Source organism: Macaca thibetana, chromosome 12 (genome assembly GCF_024542745.1).
Source record: "Macaca thibetana thibetana isolate TM-01 chromosome 12, ASM2454274v1, whole genome shotgun sequence".
NCBI classification, from domain to species: Eukaryota; Metazoa; Chordata; class Mammalia; order Primates; family Cercopithecidae; genus Macaca; species Macaca thibetana.
The window spans coordinates 83,841,973-83,865,680 of NC_065589.1; the positions used below are offsets into that span (position 1 = coordinate 83,841,973).

General features: G+C 44.9%; 1 protein-coding gene across 10 annotated transcripts in view; it reads right to left on the reverse strand.

Moving 5' to 3' along the window:
• TANC1 (tetratricopeptide repeat, ankyrin repeat and coiled-coil containing 1) overlaps positions 1-23,708 on the reverse strand; it is a 265,598-nt gene that overhangs the window by 41,267 nt on the left and 200,623 nt on the right. For 9 of the 10 annotated variants that reach the window (XM_050751850.1, XM_050751849.1, XM_050751845.1 and 6 more), the window contains 8 exons: positions 23,040-23,162; positions 21,604-21,885; positions 20,133-20,284; positions 17,235-17,466; positions 15,912-16,078; positions 13,281-13,888; positions 6,806-6,914; positions 5,438-5,560 (listed from right to left, as the gene is read on the reverse strand). In XM_050751850.1, the coding sequence (XP_050607807.1) occupies positions 5,438-5,560; positions 6,806-6,914; positions 13,281-13,888; positions 15,912-16,078; positions 17,235-17,466; positions 20,133-20,284; positions 21,604-21,885; positions 23,040-23,162 (1,796 nt within the window). The remainder of the gene's footprint in view (positions 1-5,437; positions 5,561-6,805; positions 6,915-13,280; positions 13,889-15,911; positions 16,079-17,234; positions 17,467-20,132; positions 20,285-21,603; positions 21,886-23,039; positions 23,163-23,708) is intronic. The other variant, XM_050751844.1, reaches the window with a different exon arrangement.

Sequence of the window (23,708 nt, forward strand, 5' to 3'; positions counted from 1 at the left end):
CCCCATCTTTATAAAAAATTTTTTAAAAAAGAAAAAAAACAGTCATGGTGTTAATAGTGACATAAGGCCAAAAGTAAATACAAATACTTTATGGGGATGTGTTCCTAAAAGAAACAGAAAATATGGCAATGTCCACATGTGCCAGGATTGTCAGCAGCATAACACTGCTAGAAAATAATGTGCTGCTTCCACTAATTACTATATTCCTCAGTTAGTAATCTCCTTGGATCTAGGTATTGGGAAAACCTTTACATCTCCAGGTTTTAAAATAAAATCACTGAACATATGCAAATTTTAGGTATATTAATATTTTTTCTTTCAGATCTCCAGATCATTAGATAAAAATGATGCTCCTTTAACAGCTGTTAAGATGTCCAGTGTGTTTCTTTCAAAGGCTCACTTCAATGGTCCTGACCCACATCAATCACTGCCCTTGCCAAAGCCTGGCAGGTCCTCCACCTGCCCACTAAATGTGAAAACCACAGAGACTGTCATTTATTGACTAGAGACACATGGGGATCATTAAAAGATACAGAGAGACGACAAGGCATAAAAAATTCAGGATATTTCAGTGATACGTGTCCACAAGAGTAGCTGACAAACAGAATATTTACAAACAGATGGGTCTGGAAAATTATACTACCAGGTGGTAAAACCATAACTCACAATGGCATAGCGACAGGTTAGAACCCCAGGTGTCAAATTTGAAGATGTCTTGGCTACTGAAGCTTACCCCTATGTGATTCAGGTCTCCAGCTTCCTCTCTGATCTTCTCTGCAGAATCCTTCCCTCACTGCAGCCACCTTGGACTCAGCATGTGCTGTGACGATGCCAGGCAAGGCCAGCCTCGTGGCCTCTACCCCTTTTAGTTCCCTAACTGGAATGCCCATTCCATACATATAGATGCCACAGGATCACTTCCTGCAGGGTTCTGTTCCAGTGCCGGGACACAGGGGAGAGAGTACCCTGCCTCCATGTACACACCTGTGCATGCACCCGGGCCCTTTCTATCCCTCAGCATGCTCTGTTTTCCTGCTTAGTCCACTGCACCAGACTCTGGTTCTACAATACAGAAGTTCACAGAGAAGAAAAGCAAACAGAGCCCCTCCATGGATGGGGATGGCCTACACATCAGGTTCTTCACACTGCTGGGACTGCCACCTACATTTAAGGAAGAACAGGCCGTTTGCAAGTGACAAGGAGGCCCTGAGGAGTCAGCCGACCACCTGACGACCACCCCGCTGTTTACCCCATCAGAGAGACCACTGTCTAGCCAGATCCAGGTGAGCACCAACCCAGCCTCTAGGGTCTCGTTGTCAACTTGTACTCGTGGAGGAACAGATGAGAGATCAGAAAGGGTGTCATGTCCTAACACTGCTATTTCATGGGCAACTTCAGGCAAATGACCTAATTAATCCCCACCGAGCCTTCTTTACAGATCTATATAGGCTTGCTTTTTAAAATGCCACCAGACTCTGATCTAATTCAAAAGCATTTTAAGATTGCATTACACTACAACATTAATAAAAGTGTGGCCAGGCGTGGTGGCTCATGCCTATAATCCCAGCACTTTGGGAGACCAAGGTGTGTGGATCACCTGAGGTCAGGAGTTTGAGACCAGCCTGGCCAATATGGTGAAACCAAGTCTCTAAAATACAAAAATTAGCTGGTTGTGGTGGCACGCGCCTGTAATCTCAGCTACTCGGGAGGCTGAGGCAGGAGAATCACTTGAACCCAGGAGGCGAAGGTTGCAGTGAGCCAAGATCACGCCATTGTACTCCAGCCTTGGCAACAAGAGCAAAACTCCATCTCAAAAAAAAAAAAAATTTAAAATTAAATAATAAAAGTGTCTTTAAAATCCCTTTGAATAACTGTTAGTGTGGACAGAATCAGATTATGCTGAAGAAATACGTGAGGATTTTATTAAGGCCGATGAAACCAGTCCTCAGCAAGAGGAACACAGAAGATACACATGTCTGGACAATACGTGCAACGCCGCAAGGGGCACACCAGACTCTGATAGCCACAGGACGGGCAGGATCATTCGTAAATTCCCTGGATGATTCTGCCAGACAGTTACATTCTTTCCTCCCCCATCAACCCCATACCTTCTTGAGATCCATGAGCCTAAAAGATAAAGGATTAAGTGGTATGAGTTCTCAACCAGCCCCTAAACTAACCTACCGTGTGATTTTCAGAAAATTCCTCGACCTCTCTGTGCTTTAGGTGCCACCTAAGAAAACAGCAGCATGTCATCCTATTCTAACAGGTACTCTTTTGCTAATAATAGTGGAAGGTACACTTGGAGTGCCATGATGAATCCCTTACAAGAGTTTACCTGGAAGGCATGTGCTCAGGGCAGGTTTCCTAAAGATGTCATCAATTCACACGTCATCTGCTTCTGGGAAAAACATGTTCCTTTGTTGGTGTAAGGCTGTAGTTGTTTTTACCACTTAACCCTCCATCATCTTCCCCCAAACTATGGTTCTTAACCTTGATGCATGCTGAAACCACCTGGGAGCTTGAAAGTTTCCAATACCCTGGCCCCACTCTTGGAGATTCTGACTTAACTGGGGCTGGGGCTGTGGTACCCAGAGCTCCCAGGTGATTTTAGCTGGCAGCCAGGGCTGTAAACACATCAAGTGATAAAGGCACCTGCAGAGCAAGGGCTTGCTGAATGTCAGGAACCCTTCCAGCTGTGTGATTTTGGAACGTTATCAACTGCCCTCAGTTTTCTCATCTGAAAAAACGAGGATAAAAGTTTCACTTCACTTGGTGGTTATAAAGATTAAAAATCAATGTGTAAGCACCCATCAACTCTTCATTTACATCAGGTATAAATCCCAATGCAATCCCTCACGTTATGCACATGTACCCTAGAACTCAAAGTATAATAATTAAAAAAAAAAATCAATGTGTAAAAAAAGTATGTATATACATGTGCATCAGGCATTTAGCACAGCACTCAGCATCCTGTACATGCTAAATAAACATTAATCGATGTTATAATCAATCTTTCATGGAGTCTTCAGAAACGACAAGAACTCATGTCCCTGACCTCTGGAAGGCACAGGAGGGAGCTCTGCCCTCCTGTCCACATCACCCTGCATGCCCACCCTGGGTTGTTCACCAGCACAGAGCAGCAGGGACACCTCATGCCAAGTTGAGGGCAGAGGTAAGTCACCTGCAACCATCACATCCTCAAGGTAGGCAGCTCTTGTTAACAAGCACCAACCGACACATCCAGAAGTTCCCAGGTGCCCACAGCAGAACCAGTTTCCAGAGATGAGGCAAAGCACTAACAAGAATTCATGTAAACATAATAAATGCCAAGTATGTTCCCAGTAACTTTAACATCTCAGTAAGGTTTCTCATCACTCGAGACACAGTCTCTTTTGTGTCTCCACTTTATAGGTGAGAAAGCCAGGGCTCAGAGGGAGTAAGGCAGAGCTGAGTGCTAAGCACAAAGCTAATGATGGTCACAGAGCAGTCAGGCAGCAGAGGCAGCAGTCCTGGCTGAGAATGCACTGCGCTGAAGGAGCCCGTTTAAATAACTAATCCTATAGATTTTCCCCCAACAATATGGACATTTTCCGATCATGATCACAGAAGCTCTCCTTGGACAACACTCGGAAGTGGTGGTATCTCTCAACTTCTGGATTTAATGAAAACAGGAAGGGAGGTGGGGGTATGCAAGGCAATACCATCATGAGGATGAGAAGAGGTTTGGCCAGGGTTGTCATGGGGCTGCATCAACATTCCCACTAAGTACACTGGAAGCTCACACAAGCACAGTTGTTTTTAAATGTGTCCTTTCCGACTATGATGCAGGATATGACTGGATCTCCCAGCCAAAGGAAGTTGGGCCAAAGGCCACGCCTAGCTCTTGTTCTCCTCTCCTTTCTGTTGTCAGCTGAGAAAAGAATTGCAACCTAAATCCTCCTGAGGCCACAGCCTATGAGATGGTGCAACAAAACCACTGGCTGGATGGGACCCCAGTGGGCCAGCGGGGCCCAGGCTGGCTCATCCTGGCCTGGCCACAGGAGATGACATGGTTAGAGACTGCTGGCATGCCACTGCAACTAAAATCCATCTACCAAGTAATCATCCCAGAGCAAGTCACTTTAATCTACCAACGTGGCAAACTGCAATTATTGTTCAAAATGACATTCATTCTTGTACGACAACATTTAAGACACTCTAAAAAAAGTTCCTTAATTGCATGCATAATTTAAAATTACTGTAATTTGTTCAGGATCCTGTGAAAACCTTCCCCCCCACCTTGAAAGATACAAGAAACGGAAGGATAATGAAAAGACTTAAGATTCTATAACCACATTATAGAAATAATTTGGGGGATGGTGTAGATGTGACACTGGAGTTTTACAAAACGAAGTAAAAATGATTAACTCTTAAAATCACACATACATTAAAGAGGAAAGTTTATAATCCCAGGAGGGCCATGCTCATTACACTATTATGCTGTACCTTTAAATTTACTGTCTTAAAAACTTGTACTCAACAGATGTTTCCCATTTACTTATCACTGTATTAAAATAAATTCTATGCCCAGAAATTCATTAAAGTATGAAAACAGATATTGCCATTTTTATTCTTGTCTTTCTTCCTTATGATTATAGAATTTCATTAGTTATGGAGAAGCAAAAAGATACACTCTTAGCTGAAATGAAAGATAAAACAATGTGAGTGATTCAGGAGGAAGACCTGGCTCACTAAACTGCCCCAGAGCTTCCATAGGCAGCCGGACACATCAGGGCCTGCAGCTGAAAGGCCTGGACACTAACTGTCTTTGTGTCCTTAATAGGCCACTTGGCCTCTGTGTGCTTCAGATTCCCAGGCTACATGACATCAGGAAGAAAAATCTACCTTAAAAAGCTGAGTAGAACATCATGACATGACAGCCGCTAACCAAGAAGTGAAGAAGCTCTTGGCTCCACAGAAGGCCATGCTGACATCCTTTCCATAGGCAGAAATATGTGTACATGAAACCTTGATGATTGTTTTTCTGTGTACTTATCTCTATGCATCGCGCATCAAGGCTTAATTTCCCATGAACTCTAAAGAGATGGTCCAGATTAGTAACCCAGGACACTTAAAAAACCCATTTTCCCTAGAAATCTCTCTGATCTTTGATCTCTTTTGTAAATTGCTTCCTTATCACATCTGCTGCGCAACAGTCACCACATGTGCCCAGAGCAGCCCTGACCACCCACATCTTTCTGCCAAAGAAAAGCTAAACTTCTGGGAGAATGAGTAATAGAGTGCCCAAGCCTGCATGATCAGGGAAGCACATCATTAGAAGCTCCTCTGCATCCTCTCACCACCACCCAGGGCAGAGGGAAGCAGGGCTGTTGGAGGAACAGCCAGCAGCCGGCCAGGCCTGGGTCTCCGGGTCTCTGTGCAGAAGGTTGCTCACCTTCACGTTGGGAGTATAAAGATTCCTGAGAGAGGCCAGGGCGGCGGACAGCCCCTCGGTGCTATAGCCAATCCACAGGGCTTGGAGATGGCTTGAAGAAATTCCCGTCTTCTTACTGAGGCCCTGGAAACAATCAGAGACAGACCTGCCTGAGCATCTCGTTCCCACCTGCAGGGTCACTCTGAAAGTAGATCTGCCGCAGAGGGTGCAGATACCCGCAGAAGGCACAGGGTCTCACACAAAGAACGCCCGGACACGCGAGCTTTCACTACCTGAAACCAAGGGTCAAGGAACCAGCCTGTCTTCACTAGGTTAACTGTGTGCCTGGGGAGAAAGATGGCAGATGAGAGTTTCTCTTTTTTTGAGTCAGAGTCTTGCTGTGTCGCCCAGGCTGGAAGTACAGTGGTGCAATCTCAGCTCACTTCAACTTCCACCTCTCAGGCTCAAGTGATTCTCATGCCTCAGCCTCTCAAGTACCTGGGATTACTGATACATGTCACCACTCCCAGCTAATTTTTTAATTTTTAGTAGAGACAAGGTTTTGCCATGTTGGAAGTAAATTAGAGGAAGAATAAATGACAGAATTAGAGTATCACCATCTGAGCCCCGCAAGGTGATGCGTGCCTGTAGTTCCAGTTACTTGGGAGGCTGAGGTGAGAGGATTGCTTGAGCCCAGTGAGCTATGATCGCACCATTGCTCTCCAGCCTGGGCAAACAGAGCGAGACTTCATTTCAAAAAAATAAAAATAAAAAAATAAAAAAATCACCAGGTGTAACCGCGAATGAGTAAGTCCAGGCAGTGACCAGAAATGACTGATGGCACCACAAAATGAGAAGCAAACACAAATGCTGTGCCTCCTGATATAAGAAACTTACAACTGGAACCTTGACATCCTAAAAAATGATCAATGTGATTAAGCCTGTGAAAACCCAGGGGAAAGAGGAACATGTTAAACTGCATCATGAAAAACAAGCACACAGTTAGAAAGTCCAGGTGGTATAAAATCACACAGGTCAAGGAACTCAGGTTCTCGGACAAATCAATAACAAGGAAACAAAAAGTAATGAACAAAGTGGAGCCTTTAGATAAAAAGAAACTTATCAGAGATTTAAAGGTGGGAAGAAGTAAAACTTAACTCCAGCACTCAGATATACACTTGAGCAATCAACTATAGCAAGATGCAAGGAAATGCCCAGGCTGAGTCAGAACAGTGGTTACTTTTGGAGAGGGGAGGCAGGAGGAGGTTGCATTTGGGCTGAGGTGTGTGGAGTGTTTCTTGGATGGCTGACAGAGCTCTCTAAAATCTCCAAAGCAAAACCTCAAAATGACAACAAAGAAACCCTTCCCCAAGCTGGTGTGCATCTCACCTTGAAAATGTGTGCCTTCAGGATGTGGTGGCCGAGCTCCATGGTCTGCTGGCGGTTCAACTTGCCCTCCTGACGCGAGAACATGAATGCCAGGAGCGCGTGCCCATTCCTAGGGGAAGGAATACAAAGGCTCATAGCAGAAGAGCCCATTCCACCACACTGCAGACCCACTCTCAATTTACCACCCATTGCCTTAGTCATTGATTTATGTCTGTCACAAAGATGTAAACTCTGGGAGGCTAAGGGTCTCGTCTGAGTCATAATGCCTAGCAAAGTGCCCAGCACTTGGTGAATATTCAAATGTGTTTCTGGGATGCATGCATGAATAGACACAGAGCACAGAACCATCCCTGGGCCTGGCCTTCAGGTCCCCTCAGGATCACCACCACTGGGGGTAGACAAAAGACAAGGCCTCACAGTGGGAAGGAGAGAAAAGCCAGGCCATGCTAGGTGACAGACAGCTCATGATCAGGAAAGCAGAGAATTCTAGGCTTGGATGGCACACAAGTCCTTGTGGTGAGAAGAAGGCTAAGGCCTCTAAGTGGGTTTGCAGTGGCTGGCACATGGTTGACATCCAACCAATAGCGCCCATATCCCTTTTGTGAAGGTACCATCCTGCCCATTTCCCTTTTCTGAAAGGGCCATCCTGCCCATTTGCCCTCTATGTCCATAGGATTCACTGTCTTCCTGTGGACCCCATGCCTTTGTCTGAGCCAATTAATTTCTAAATGACACACAGAGTTGCTTATTCCAATAGCAGTGACTTCTATGCAATGTAAATTAATTTCTATCATCTTGTCAACTTTGAGCAGTTTGATTGCGGAAAAGCAGGTAGTTGTGGAGGGAAGAAAAGATAAACATTACATATATTTTAAAATACATTACATATATTTTAAAATATATGTAATGTTTCCAGGTATCAAGCTCTTACTCTATGCCAGATGCATCCTCCTACTAGTTGCTAATCTAGGATTAAAGGCACGCATTATTTAAAGTGCATTTGTCTATCCAGATGCATGCCTGCTTCTCAAATAGGTTATAAACTATGTTAGAGATGAGGAAATCAAGGCAGGTGGAGGCCAAGGAATCGGTTTTTATACTACAGGGGAGGGCATGACGTTTAAGCCCACACTGCCCACTGAGTCCCGTCCAATGTCTTGTAATGGCCTGAAGTTTTCCCATGAGCACATGCCCTGTCATCCCCTGGACACCTTCTACGTCCCAGATCTTGACCCTGGGATTCCCCTCCTCCCTTGTTCCCATGGAAACCGCTGTCGGCATCTCTCTAGTGCTCCAGGCCCCCAAGGTCTCCCCAGGTCCTACCCATGGACTGATCCCAGGATTCAATGTGGCCCAAATCATGTCAGTTGCGGGCTACTCTCCCAACCACAGGCTAAGTCCTCCTAAGTCTCCCAGCTGGCTGAGCTCTGTGGCCAGGCCAACTGTGTCCATCACAAAGACACACTAAGTATCACCTTATAGGGTAATGACAACACACCCCTTGGTGGCCGGGCCTAAGGTTTCCAGTGCTCCCAGCTGAGCACAGGGCATCCCACCTCTCTGAGGAGACAACTCCCCATGCCACTGTTCCCCACCTATGCTCCTGCAACCCTGCTCATCATTCCTCTCTGCCCTCTTGTTCTTGAAACCAAGCAATCCCCTTCTAAAATCATCTGCATTCATGATTCTGTTCATTTCCAAAGCTTCCAGGTATCAAGCTCTTACTCTATGCCAGATGCAGAAACTTAACTGAATTATCTTGATACATTTACCTGCACAATCCTATGACCCCCATATGCTTACATGAAGAAAGAGGCCTGAACAGGTAAAGCAACTTGTCCAAGACCACATGGTTAGATGACAGAGCAGAGATTTGAATTAAAGTTGGTCAGATAGGAGAGCCTGTGCTCTTAACCAGTAGAGCTTGAGTCCTCCTTCATTCATTCACAGCTACACCTTATCACTGGCACCACGTCTGACGGCAGGGATTTTATGGGGAACAATGCAAGGTGCTTCCTTGAGAAGCTCTAAGCGATGGGAGGGGACACACAAACGAAACGCAAGTTAGCTAACTGGGTGCTGTGAACAGATTCCACAGGAACAAAGAGGAGGCAACCTGCCCCATCGCTCAGGTCCCATTCCCTCCTCCTCGCATTCCCAATTTCTCCTTCTTTATGGATCTTTCTCTGCACTATCTTTCCGTGATGTTTCCGACAATGTCCCAATCTCCTGTGTTATTAAAAAACAAACAAAACCACCTGTCCCCTAAGCCCTTCCACCTCCCATCCCAAGATGCTGGCTCCCTCCTTTCTCTCCTCTCAACTCAATGGTCAGAGTCTCCTAAGGATCCAGGACCCTCCTCCCTCACTGAAAATCCATGGCTTCCTCTTAACACTCATTTCCCTTCACCTCTTGGCAACACTTTACATCCGTAAGGTCCCTCCTTGAAACCCTCCTCTACGCCCTGGAAGCCCAGTGCTATCTTTTCTCTAATGACATGAGCTTCCTCACTGAGTCACGCCAGACACCTCTCCGTCAGTGATGCTAGATCTTCAACCGTCAGTTTCTCCTCCAAACTGCCGACCCACCCTGCCCCTGGAACCTGTCTGCCTGGGACAGACGGCTATCTTGCAATCTCAACTGCTGACAACTAAAACCAGCCCTGTCCCTGCGAAACCTGCTGCATACCGCCTGCCTTTCTTACCCTTCTCCAGAGCAAAGCCACACCTAGTTTCTGACTCCTCTTCCTCTACTCTGCCCATAAGGCCAAGCCACAACAGCTACCTCATGTCAGCAAGGCCTGTCTCTATCCCCAGTCCCCCCCAAGACCCCACTCCTGACTGGTACAGTAGGCCCCACACACTCTGTGCCCTGCACACTCCTTCTGTTAGCTCTTTCCTCTCCTCTGTTCCATGAAAAAAGGTCAAGTCAACCTAGATTTGCTGTTGCAGAATGTGGCCTCCTCATTCTGATGCAAAGTCTTCAACAGCTCCTCCTGTCTTCAACAGCCTTGTTCTACATACCTACTAACAACCTATTCACTTCTCGAGTTAACAGAGAACAGAGCTAATAGGGGGCTGTTCTAGATGAGACTGCCTGTGCAACCAAAAAAAAAGCTGATGGATCTTAGAAACGGTAATCAGTGGCTTCTAGTGCCTACAGAGACACGAGGATGTCATGCACCTCCTGAGAGAGGTACTCACCACCACCTACTAAGTGTCTTTGTTTAAAAACATAGACTCTGAACAAGCTCTAAACTTCACTACCAATTTATAGGAAATAGGGGTGAGAGGAACACATGAAAAAACAACATGAGGACACAAAATTCAGACTATAGGAAACTATACAGGACGAACTACCCAGTTGCTCTTTTTAAACAAATAAATTGTGAGGAAAAAGAAAAAAAGATGAGAAGAGAAACTATAGATTAAAAGAGACAATCGAATGTATTTTATGGACTTTTCGGATTCTGATGTGAACATACTAAAAAATAGAAATTTGAGCATGGCTAAATGTTTAAGATTAATAAGAATTTGCATTAATATTTTAGGTGCAGTAATAGCATGGTTAAGTATGAAAATATCTCTTAAGATGAATATTCAGTTATTTAAAGTAAAATATCATGCTTACAATTTAACATCAACAAAAAAAGGAAACATGTAGCAAATATTGCAAAATGTAAATATGTTTAAGTCTAGGTGGATATGAATGAAAACTCAAACTATCTTTTTTTTTTTGAGACAGAGTTTCGTTCTTGTTGCCCAAGCTGGGGTACAATGGCGCGCTCCTTGGCTCACTGCAACCTTCGCCTGCTGGGTTCAAGCGATTCTCCTGCCTCAGTCTCCCAAGCAATTGGGATTACAGGTGCCTGCCACCAGACTCGGCTCTTTTTTTTTTTTTTTTTTTTTTTTTTTTTTTTTTTAAAGAGACGGGGTTCACCGTGTTGGCCAGGCTGGTCCTGATCTCAGGTGATCCACCCATCTCTGCCTCCCAAAGTGCTAGGATTACACACGTAAGCCACCACACCCGGCCAGACTCAAACTATTCTTTAACTTCTTAATTCTATTTCTGGAATGCTAACCTAGGGCATAACCAAAAATAAGAGGGAAGAAAGAAGAGACAGGAAGTAGTACATCGCCTTAAGATCTTATTTAATAGCTACCAACACTCAGTGAGAAGACACTCATTTTTTATAGCTAAGGAAGGCAGGCATGGAGAATTAAAATATATTTAATGCACAGAAAAATATACAATCAATGGAGGATTTGAATCCAGATCTGTAAGGCACCAAGACATGACAGGTTGTTCTGTTTGTAAGTAATTTAGAAACAACTTAAAAATCCAACAAGGGTATAGTGAAGTACATGATAATTTGCCTCCTAGGAGGTTTGCACAACCATGGAAAATGAAAATGACACTTTTCTAAGGCTTCTAACAGCTTGGTAAAATGCCTGTGACGAGTAAAAACCCAGACAAGAATTCCAAGAGAAAAAGATGGTTGGTATATTATTTAAAATGCGGCAGAAATAAAAAGTGAACTGTTCTTGTCTGGGGGTTGAAATTTTCTCCCTTTATAATTACGGCAAAAATACATCAATTGGGAGTGGGGGAAGAAATGCTACCATTTTTCGAGGCCCAACCCACCATCACCATTTTTTAAAATCACCTCCCCAGGCCCCTCTACTGCCACTGGAAGCTTCTGCGTCTTGTGAGGTCCACAAGAAGTGTGCCTCCCTCTCGCATGTCACTTCCTGCCTCCCCTGCCCTGTGTAGGAAGCCCTGAGAGCAGGGTCCTCGTTCCAGGAATTCCTGTGTCTGCCACAGTACTCCGCACATAACTGCATATAACAAAAACTGTTGCTGAACTGAATCCAGTAGTTTCCTTCCAACATTGTTCTATATCCTCTCAATTGAATGAAACTCAAATACTACAGGGGTCTTGGGAAAACGCCAACAACTTGCACCACCCTAGGAGTGGGTGCTTCCTTAAATTCTGTACCCTTGGTGCCTCTCATGCCTCCACCTAGTCCAGGGTCCTGCCTCAGGGGATGTCCCCACACCTGCTTTTAAGAACACAGTGGCATTCAGGAGCCTATAGGCACCCACCCTAGCTCTGGCCTAGGCTACGTGACGTCAAGGCCCACCAATACCCAAAATGAAGTGAAGCTTAATGAAGACTACAGTCCAGCCACTTTAGCCTCCAACCCAGTAACAACCTACAGTCCTGATGGAGTCTTTCAATTTGTTTTTATGTCTCTACAAACCCAACTATAGCCAGTCTTCCTAGAAAATGACTGGACTTTCCCTATAAAGTAATCTGACTTGGCTAGAAATGTCATAGCACACGTTTCACCTAGCTATTATGGTCTGGCTAAATAAGGAAACATTTAGCCAGACCATATGGATGTTAGTTTATTGCCCCAAACCAGGTTCAAAAGATAACAAACCTTCAACCAGCGTTACTGAAGAAAATAATAAGAACCCCAACATGAACAGCAGCCAGGCCTATCAGATGGATGTTCAGTCAATATTCACAGGGAGGAAAGTGGCTGTGAGGCTCGCAGGGCTCACCAATGCTTGTTCGCCTCTTCATTCTGGATCCCAGCATCTGGTCAAATGCCTAAGGGGTCAGCTGAGCAGCCTGCCAGCTCTGTTACTAGAGCAGGGGGCAATTCTGGCTCACAGAGAGCAGAAGCCACTCAAGACAGCAGAGACACAGGCCAAAGCCAGGGCCAAGTGGAAGTTGGGGGCTTGCCATACATATATCTGAAAGCATCTGCACCCTCAAACTTTCTGACCTCTCACGCTATTACGAGGCCACACAGCAGACAGGCTTCCTTCCCCATCCCACTGTGATAACAGTGGCCCAGGCAGCAAGGAGAACTGCAACCCAGCCTGGTCCAGTCAGCCACACAGAGCTCACTGACGAAGGGTGAGGGGTATGGAGCAAGGAGGCTAGATTGGATCATGGTGCTTCCTCTGGGCTCACAGATACACCTGATCCCTGGGACAAATCACTCCATGTTCAAGGAGTAGTGGGGGAGTGGAGGTGCTGAGGACCCATGACAGTTAGCAGACACACAGGGAACACCCTTTAGAGAAGCCCCCTGTTCCTGGGAGCTGATCTCACATGTTCCCATGCATGACCCTGCAGAAGCTGGGTGGGGGAGGGGACGGGGCTCCATGAGAGAATGGACAGCAAGGAAGGACCACATAGGCACCACCCAGTTTCCCTTTTATCCACATGTACCATCCATAAGGGAGTACTAGCAATTACAAGGCAGCTTCTGTATAGAGAATTCCCCATTGCCCATCCTTCTGCCAAAAAGGAGGAAAAATAAGAAAACAAAGCAGTAACACTGAATTAGTCGTTCTGGATTGCCTTTCCATTGAGACACGTGCATCACATTTAAATCCTTTCCCCAAGTGCACACGAGATTCCCTGCAAAGAGCTGACAGAAAGCGCCTGTCATACCTGGGCTCACACAGGAAGGCTGTGTTTTCCCCGTCTGCTCTCCAAACAAGCCACTCCCTGAAGGATGGGTGGCAGAACATGCGGGTTTTGTCTCGCCTCTTAATGAGGAAGCAGGAGAGGGCGTCCATCCTCTGCTGAAAGTCTTCCCATCCCTGCTCCCCCTGGATGTGGCCGGCATTAATAGCCTGAAAGATCTGCTCGTCTGTCATGGGGTGGAGGGATGCGAGGGCCACGTTGAGAATCGGAAGTGCCCTCTCAAAGGCGGACTGGGTCATGAACTTCATGTTGCACTGCAGCAAATAGAGCTCAGAAAGAGACACAGGCACCACCTTGTAGCTGGCGCTCTTGATGACCAAGTGGCCCCTCTGGAAGAGGTCCAGGGTGAGCTTGAGGTACAGGTAAGAGCCCAGGCTCCGCAGCACCAGGTGGCTGCTCACTTTTCCAATGAGCGTGGCATCAGCCTTGCCGTTCAGGGAGATGTTGCTGAGGATGTCCTGGCTGCTGTGCACCCTGTGCTGGACATAGGCGTGCAGGTCGCTGTGGATGTCTTTGTTGTCTGGGAAGTCATCTAAGGAAAGCTTGACAAACGGCAGTGCACTTATTATTTCCTGGGGGAAAAAAACAAAAACCCACAGTGTCACTCTACAGAGATTCCTTTCTTATTTTAGCAGCATTTTAAACCAGATTCACTAGTTTTCTTTCAAGGAGGATTTTCATGGATTACAGAGACTCATTGTTTTGTATTAAAACGTGTAATAGGATAAGGTGAAGATAAAAAGCTTATGTGAAAGAAATCCTAATGGGAGATGGAATCAGTAAATGCTCTCCCAAGGCCCTCATCTGAGGACCCTGAGCCTAGCGAGCAGAGTAAGAGCCCTGTGTAGACAGCGGCAACGAGGCCAGGGCCAGTAAGGGCAGTGAGACTCTGCAGGTGACTTGATACTCATAATCCTTACACTGTGCAACTGCTTATATAACAAGGACAAACACCAACCAACACTGTACATCTAAGAACATGGCCAGACGCCAAGATAAAAGGCATCCTTCTTTATGCATCAAACACTGGGGCTATGTAACCCAACCAGGAAATCTGAGACGGTCCCTGGGCTGTCTCTCAACGATAGCACATCTTAACAAAGCTGCCTACTTTGGTGCAGCATGTTATTTTATTAATTGCTTTCTTAAAGCAAACTTTTAAATTGAAGTCTAACATATGAACATATGATTTGTGCACAAATCACAATTGCACAGTGTCACTAATTTTCGCTAAGTATACCTGTGTAACCAGCACCCAGAAACAAAACATACTCAGCTCCCAGAAGCCCCGTGTGCCCTTCCCATCTCTTCCCCATTCCAAAGATTAAGCACATCTGACGCCTAACAGCAAAGAGTTTTGCCTTTTTAAAAAGACTTCCCACTGTTGTTTCTGAAGTATTTAAATGCATGTGCTCATTTAATATAACAATATAGATAAAGAGGGCAGAATACAATCACTCCCATTTTACATGGATGCTATCTGAAGCTCTGAAAACTTACACAGCTGAGAAGAGGAACGTAAGGTTCCTGGTTCCCATGCTCTACTGATTGCGAAATTGTGCTTACTGTGTAAAAAAAAGACTGAAAAATATACAAATTGAATGTCCAAAACACACTCATCAAGTTCAACTGAGGTATAATTTCAGTTTTTATAATGAAAAAATTCCAAATGCTGTTTTTAAATAAATATCATAAAAGGGCAAAAATCAAAACCTAATGTCTAAAAGTCTTTACTGAAACACGATAGGTATAGAAGGAGTCAATGGTTAAGATACAATTTCAGGATTCAAGAGAGAAGGAAGACGGAGGGGAAAAAATATCACCCTACCGCTTGCTGCAAATGTTACCTCATGTTTAAGTTTTACGAAAAAATAGACTTCTGAGAATAGGCCTTAAAAATCTTTCACCTTCAGCTGGGCACAGTGGCTCGCGCCTGTAATCCCAGCACTTTGGGAGGCTGAGGCGGTGGATCACCTGATGTCAGGAGTTGGAGACCAGCCTGGCCAACATGGTGAAAATCCATCTCTACTAAAAATACAAAAATTAGCCAGGCGTGGTGGTGGCTGCCTGTAATTCCAGCTACTCGGGAGGCTGAGGCAGGATAATCACTTGAACCCGGGAGGCAGATGCTGCAGTGAGCCAAGATCATGCCACTGTACTCCATCCTAGGCGACAGAGCAAGACTCTATCTCCAAAAAAAAAAAAAAAATCTTTCACCTTCATTTTTCCCTTCAAAAAAACACAAAGCCCCACAGCAAACCCATGCAAATAACTACCAGCAGGAGTAGGTTTAAACTCTGGCAGGCCTCTTGGCCCCACACACTCCATGACGGTAACCAGGGCTAGATGCCACCATTTGAAAATGTGCAATTCGATGCCAACAGGAAACTTACCTGACATCTTAATAAATATGCCTTGAGCTAAAAAGGTCAGAGTTTCACCCATGTGGGGCTCTCTGGACTAATTTTTCAAATTCTTAACATAATTTCTAATTCAAGCAGCTGAATGGTTTACAACAGTTTTATGTTATTAATATTTATCACTGTAAAATTGGAATATAGGGACTTGGAGAAAGATTTGAGAATTCTTTGTTACCTGAAAATTTGCTCTTACAGTCACAATCAACTTCAACCAGGCAGGAAATTTAGAAATAATTTTGGTAATAAATGAAGAAAGCGTATCTCCATAATCAGGTTTATGAAACTCAGCTTCATTTAAGCCATCTATCAAAATAATGTATTCTTCTTCAGGAATTTTCTGCTCTACAGGATAAAATAATTTTTTCAAATTAAGAAATTATACATTTCTCTAAGACAGCAACACCCAGTGTATTTTAGTGCCCAGTTTAATGTTAGAAACTAAAAAGGTTTACATATGGCACAAGAAACAGTTTTCACAGAAGCATATTTTCTATTAAATTTATAGTGAAAACTGGAGCACAGAGCCAAAAGAAAACCAATTCTCACAAAACAAACATATTGCATGACATACGTTAGCAGAATCTCACTCATGTATATAATACAGTTAGCTCTTCATAAACCATTGTCACTGGGGTGAGCTACACAAAGATAATGAACACATAACAGACTTCCAATACAGAAAGGTCACTAGGTCCCCCATGAGAGCTCCTTAGTGGATTCCAGGGAAGGGAAACTGACATCCTCGCTGCCCCCAACCCAGGGCAAAGTGCCCGGCCCAAGCCACACAACCACACAGTGTGAGAGCTCCACACTACTGACTCCTCCAACAGGGCTCTTCTCCGCGAGCCAGAATCTGGTTTTCTATTTATTAGTGCTGATTTTCTGCCCAGGAAATAGAGAAGAAATGATGACATATCTGTTTTCTATCCCTCTAGCACCTTCCAGCAGAGGGGCCATGTGGGCAGATAAACAAGCTCAAAAGGTGAGGAGGTGAGGGGAGAGAAGATGGGAAACTGAAGGGACCATCAGGTCACTGATACCTTGTTGGGGACAAAAAATTAAAATGGAAACCTTTAGAAGTCACTTTAAGGTTTCAATTCAACTGAGCAGAGGCCCTGACAAATATATATTCTGGAAAATTCCTCCAAATAATCCACTTATTCCCTCAGATACTTAGGAGTGCAAAATACGCAACAGTCTTCTGTGGTGCAAGTCATCTAAATAGCCCACAGTTACAAACTACTTTGGAACCGCTCAGTCATCACATTCATTCTTATCAGGGTGCTCCTTTTAACACTATACCACAGGGGTGGTGTAGGAGGGACCTCATGGGGCTGGTTCTGAGAAAGAGGAGCGGATGGGCACTGACGCTTCCACATTCTCTCCCTGCTCCAGCTCACTTCTACCCCAGGGCCCCGCTGACCACCTGCCTTCTGGGGACCACCTGTGTATGCTGTACCACTACTGAGAGGGGCTGTAGGTAGCTGCTATGAGGTACCATTTCTCAGGTTTGTGAGTGGTTCCAGCACTCCCCTCTTGAAAGCTGCCACCGGGTCCTGCACACAGGATCGGAGACTCAGCATGCTCTGTAGTTGGGGCTCCTTTATCAGAAGGTCTCTGTAGGCGGCCAGCTGATGGGACCGGCAGAGCAAAGCTGCGATGCTGTGCACAAACTCGGGCACCAGGCAAGTGTATGTGTTGTCAGCCTGGCAGTAGTGGTAGGCCACCACCTAGGGGGAAGCAGAACTGTCAGCGTCACCTCACCCTCTTCACACAGCTCCTTCTGCGATCTCAAACAGGAACACAACTCTGCTCGTCTGCTGATAACAAGATACATAGCATCTATTGCCCAAGACTGGGTCATTTGTTAGCATAATTGTTCCATTTATTCCTTCCTTCCCTTGTGTGGTTTGCGAACCTTTAACTGCATCCACAAAATCCATCTTGATTAGCATAAAAATCAGCACGTTACTTTGTATTGAATATAAGCAAACAGCATTCATAAAATGTAAAATTTACCCTGGCTTAGAGCAGCTCCAAGCCATCCTAATATTCTCAACATCAAAAAGTGCCATCTTCACTAGGCTTCTGTTCTCAAGAGCAGCAGCACCTCTTTAGGAAACCCTTTTGCTGATCCCAAAAGGCAGATGATAAAGCCAGAGGCTGTGAGACCGGGGCTGCAGAGTCACAGCAGCTCCTTCTCCTGGTCCAGAGGGTCAAGACGTTGGCCCCTCCCCACACCCGCACTGCATCAAGGGACACTGTGGAGAAGTTCAATAGGGACGCTGTCTGAAGAATGAAACCCGAAATCACCAATTCTCTGCCCATCATGTGGAGAGACAAGTTGGAGGAGAGAGGGAGCTGCCTGGGTACTGAGAGGAAAAGGAATCGTTCTGTTCCAAGGGACCTGCAGCATCAGCAGGCTGCTTGTGAGAGGGACGCCAGGAAACGGCCAGACACAGAAGTGTTGGGAATGGGAGGCATGCAGTAGATAGAAGAAAAATCCAATACTTTTCCAAAGAAGGATGATAGGAGAAACACAAGTACAAGGTAAGGAAGGCAAAGAAGAGCAAAACACTTGTGCCAAGAGATACATGTTTTTTGGAAGTATCTGCCTTGCTGCTGTCCCACTGGACGCGGCAAGACCCTGCAGGAAGGACAAGAACCACTAGCCACAGTTCATCACTGAGGGCACCAGACACTGAGGTTAGATGCCTTGCCAACCTGACACAGATAGTCAAGGATGTGGGATTAGATCCCAGGTCTGCAGACTCTTTAAAAGACAAGTGGCAAAAGTAAATGTGCAACAGCTTTCCTCTGGCCAACCTGGAGCTGCCATGAGACTTTTGGTTTAGATTAAATTTATCGTCAACACTCAGAGGAAAGCTGGCTGCTCTCCAACTCTCACCTGGACAGAAATTAGCAGGGATACACGTGAGCATCCTGTAAGCTTGTGCAAACCATCATGAGATGTCCAGTACCACAGTCTTGCACGGCGTTTCACAAAAGCAGCTTTGCTTTTTTTTCCATGACCCAACAGTGGGTCATGAAATCTATTTATTTAGTTATTTACTTTTATTTTTTATTTTTTTGAGATGAAGTCTTGCTCTGTTGCTTGGGTTGGAGTGCAGCTGCACAATCTTGGCTCACTGCAACCTTCGTCTCCTGGGTTCAAGCGATTCTCCTGCCTCAGCTTCCCTAGTAGCTGGGATTACAGGTGCCTGGCACCACGCCCAGCTAATTTTTGTATTTTATTAGAGACGAGGTTTCAATATGTTGGCCAGGCTGGTCTCGAACTCCTGACCACTGGAGTGATCTGTACGCCTCAGCTTCCCAAAGTGCTGGGATTACAGGCATGAAATCAATTTAGAGCCATAATTTTTTAAAAATAAACTCAGGAATACTAGAGTATATTATAGAATATAAGAATAAATATAGTTCTAAAATGCTTTAGTTATGTGGGCGATTATGTGTGAGTGATCACTAGTGTTAGATGTCTCTCTTATGTGGGTCACAGTCAATGGAGTTTGAAAATCACTGTAAGCAGGGATGGCTTTGAAGCCTGCACTACATCACTCATCTCAAATTACCCACCCATGACCAGAGGACTGTTCTGAACCAGTGGTCAGAAGCATCAGGGCTGACGGTCCCAAGAGCAGTCATCATCCAGGAAGGAGAAGGGACAGGGATCTGGTGCAGAACAGGATTCTATTCAGCTGCTCTCACCAACCTCCCCGCAGGGTCTCCTCACAATGTGTCCCCATGGCTGCTGGCTCCAGCAGCTCTCCAGCTCCACTGACTCACACCACCACTGGCCAGGGAAACTTAAGCAGCCCACTAGAAGCAAGGGAAGTAACTGCTTTAATGCAGGAGTGCGGCTGGTGAGCCAGTGATGGGTGCTGAGCAGAAGAAAAACTTCAGAAAGATCTTGATGATCATGAATTTAAGAAGGGAAAGCCAGCCAAGGAAGACTGTATTACAAGTTCACGAGAAACCTCAGTCACAAAGCCGAGGGAACCAAAGGTCTCAGGCAGTAGAGTGCAGGGGAAGAGGTCTGGGTCAAGTCAGAAGCTCCCAATTTCCTGCTCACATACCAAATTAAGAAGAGCACATGGAGGTAAGCATGGATTTGTGGCGAGTGCACATGCTACCTTCTGCTGCCTTGAGGAACTCTCAACCCATTGTTTAACATGGATCAAGTCCACTGCCAATGTCTTAAGACAGATACTGTCATTCATACTTTTACTTGGATAACTTAATCACTATTTCATCAAAAGCTATACTTCATCATTAAGCAGTTGTCTCTGTTTTAAGCTCCCCTTTCCAATTTACTTCTCAGAGACCAAACTAGCAAATCTCTCTATCTGGAAGGCTCCCATAAAACAAGAGAGCTTACCTTAGAAGCAAGATATTTCACTGCATCCTCTCTTGGTCTCTGGTTTTCAGCACTGACAGACCCAAGAGGTGTTTTAGCTGTGCTGGAAGCACTTGTGGAAGAACTCGGTGAAAGCAGCGGGGTGAAAGGAAGATCCTGAGTGGGGTCAGAAGCTGCAGAGAAAGACCCATTTCATTATGTACATCATAGTAGGAGCAGGGTGGGGTGTTGACTATATTTCTTGATTCGCCCCAGGGCATATCTTAATAAGTAAGGAGTGAACATGCTCCAAAATTCAGAGGTCCACATGACAGCACAGGTTCGCCTCCCTGGAGAACAGCCATCTACTGTTTCCAGCTTCCTCTATTAAATTTTTTTTTTTAGACGGAGTCTTGCTCTGGTGCCCAGGCTGGAGTACAGTGGCACCATCTTGGCTCACTGCAACTTCAACCTCTCGGGTTCAAGTGATTCTCCTGCCTCAGCCTCCCGAATAGCTGGGATTACAGGCGCCCACCACCACGCCCAGATAACTTTTGTATTTTTAGTAGAGATAGGGTTTTACCACATTGGTCGGGCTGGTCTTGATCTCCTGACCTTAGGTGATCCAGCCACCTCAGCCTCCCAAAGTGCTGGGATTACAGGCATGAGCCACCGTCCCTGGCATTTAAAAATTTTTTTTGATACAGGCTCTCACTGTGTTGTCCAGGCTACACAATCCCAGCTCACTGCAGTCTCGATTTACTGGGCTCAAGCGATCCTCCCACCTCAGCCTCCTGAGTAGCTGGTACAAAAGGCGTGCACCACTATGACTGGCTAGTTTTTTGTAGAGACGAGGTCTCCCTATGTTGCCCAGGCTGCTCTCAAACTCCTGGGCTCAAGCAATCCTCCCACCTCGGCCTTCCAAAGTGTTGGTATTACAGATATGAGCCACTGTGCCTGACCTATTAAATTCTTTTGGGTCTTAAAAATCTCGCATGATTCACTTGTTCACCATGTTTAGAGTGAGTTTATTGCATATGAAATAAACAGTAAATAGTCAAACATTTGGCTACTCTGTCCTATGTCTTTATAATTTTGGAAAATCCAATACAGAAGACGAAGGCTGTGCCAAACAGGTTCTAATGTGCCAAAAGAACTCCACATTAGACTCCATCTGAGCTTGTTCTGCCAGGAGCCCAACTCCTTGCTCTCAGGGCCCCAAACTGTCCAGAGCACTTGATCAGGCCTCACTGGCCCAACTCTGCCTGTATCTAAAGGAAGAAGGGGTTACAGTTCAGGAGGACATCAGGGAACACTGGCCTCGCCCCAGCTTATAGCTGAATACACATCATGACAGAGGGACGTATTCAAATAGTTTACTTCACACGATTGCAAACCTATATAGTAGCTGCAACAACTTGAAGAAAATTGGTATTTTATGTCTAAGTGAACAGTAATTTCCTCCATCTATCTTATGTTAATAAACTACACATGTAATTAAACACACACATACTTTTAGGTGATGAACTCGGGCTGTTGGAAGCAATCTGCCTCATGCGGCTTCCGTGGCAGCTCAGGGCCACCAACTTGGAAATGATTGCTGTCTTCCCAAACCCCACATTGCCAACCACCACCGCGCCTCTGTTTTCTGCCAGTTCTGTGTTCCTCAGGTTTTCTTCTATCTGGTGAAAGAGCCAATCCCGTCCCACAAACACAGAGTCTGTTGTAATGCTTGGTACTTCAAACAACAAGGGTTTCAACAAAATGTCTTGTGGCTTGTAGGGAGCAAATCGTGCTTCAAAAGAAAAAAAGAAACATTATTTTAGAAAAATGTCATAATTTTATAAACTAAGAAACTCAAATATCATTGCTTATGTGTTACATTAAATCCTTAGCTTTACCCCCACTAGGATCTGTCTGTAAGCATTTCCAATCTGGTTCTGTTAATACTTCTGTAATACCTCAATTATCATACCCTGTTGGACCAACAGGACACTACAGAGTCTCCTATTGAAATTACTTTCTAGTCTGGTCATGGCTTTGAGTTATTCTCAGGACTCAAGGACAAAGAGGATTACAGAAAGCCATGTAAGGGGCCAAATCATGTCTCATGGGTTTATCTGGAACTGCATTTAAGTCGTGCTTCTTCCCTGCTATATGAATAAAACAGAAACATGTTTTCCCTAGAAATAGGGCTCTGCTCTCATCCAGGTGTGATGACACTTTGCCCGTACGGTGAGGCTGCTGTATACCTCACACAACTGTGTTACAGGCAGACAGAGAACATCGCCAATACAGTCCAAGGGATTTTGTCTTTTTCTTTTTCTTTTTTTTTTTTTTTTTTTGAAACAGTTTCACTCTTGTTGCACAGGCTGGAGTGCAATGGCATGATCTCAGCTCACTGCAACCTCCACCTCTTGGGTTCAAGTGATTCTCCTACCTCAGCCTCCCAAGTAGCTGTGATTACAGGCACCTGCCACCATGCCCAGCTAATTTTTATATTTTTAATAGAGACGAGGTTTCAACATGTTGGCCAGGCTGGTCTTGAACTCCAGACCTCAGGTGATCCACCCGCCTTGGCCTCTCAAAGTGCTGGGATTACAGGCATGAGCCACCGTGCCCAGCCTAGTCCAAGAATTGAAACAAAGCTTATACTTTGTTAATAATAAGCACCTACTGAGTGTTAAACTACCCCTCACTTCAAAATAACTTACTGCAGAATTATTTTTTCAATTCCAGAAGCAAGTTAATCACATATTTTAAGGAAGAAGCCCCAAACCGTTGAGGATGACCTCTTAGCCCACCTCACAGATATGCTTTTAGCACAAACACACACACTTTCCATCATGTTATAAACACAGTTGGCTTCAATGCTGGTTATCACAGACTTTCAAAGTCACTGATTGAGTTCATCATAACCATTATTGCAGTGGATGTGAGGATAAATACCTTTAACTTCCTGTGCCCTACCTCCGGCCGTATTGTGCCACGGTAATCTAATTGACGTCCGTAGAGGAGCATTTCTCTGCCCGTCTAAATAACTCAGATCTTCCAGTTTGGTTGAGCTTGTTGCTGTAATATTAAACTGAAGTTTAGGATCTTCAAAGGTGACTTTAAATTTCATACCTAAGTGACTATAATTTATAAATCACTAAGCAATTCAGTTCAGGTTTTCAACAAAATTTACCTAAACGTCATTTTGGTATTGTTTGCCCCAGTTTATTTTTCTGGCAGTATCCATTGAAAAGTGGTAAAAACCAAGTGCTTCTTTTTCTTAAAGTTATGTTGACTGAGTTGCCAGAATTCTCCATTATTCTTGGAAAGAGACAGAATTCACCATAAATTGTTTGATGAAGAAATCTGACAATCATGTGGCACACAGCAAAGCTTCAGTACTTACACCACAAGCAGGTGGCATGCTGCTAGATTCTTCTCTGCAGCTCTGGGGAGCTTTCCGCTGTTTGGAATGCCAAACTTATTAATTAAATGGGCAGATTCTATGTGTACAATTCTGTACAGCACCCAGAACACTAAAAGTTGGCTCAGTAGTAATAGTACAATCATATTCCTAAGCTTCGAATATGTGTAGACTTATATAAACATTATATATCATACTGC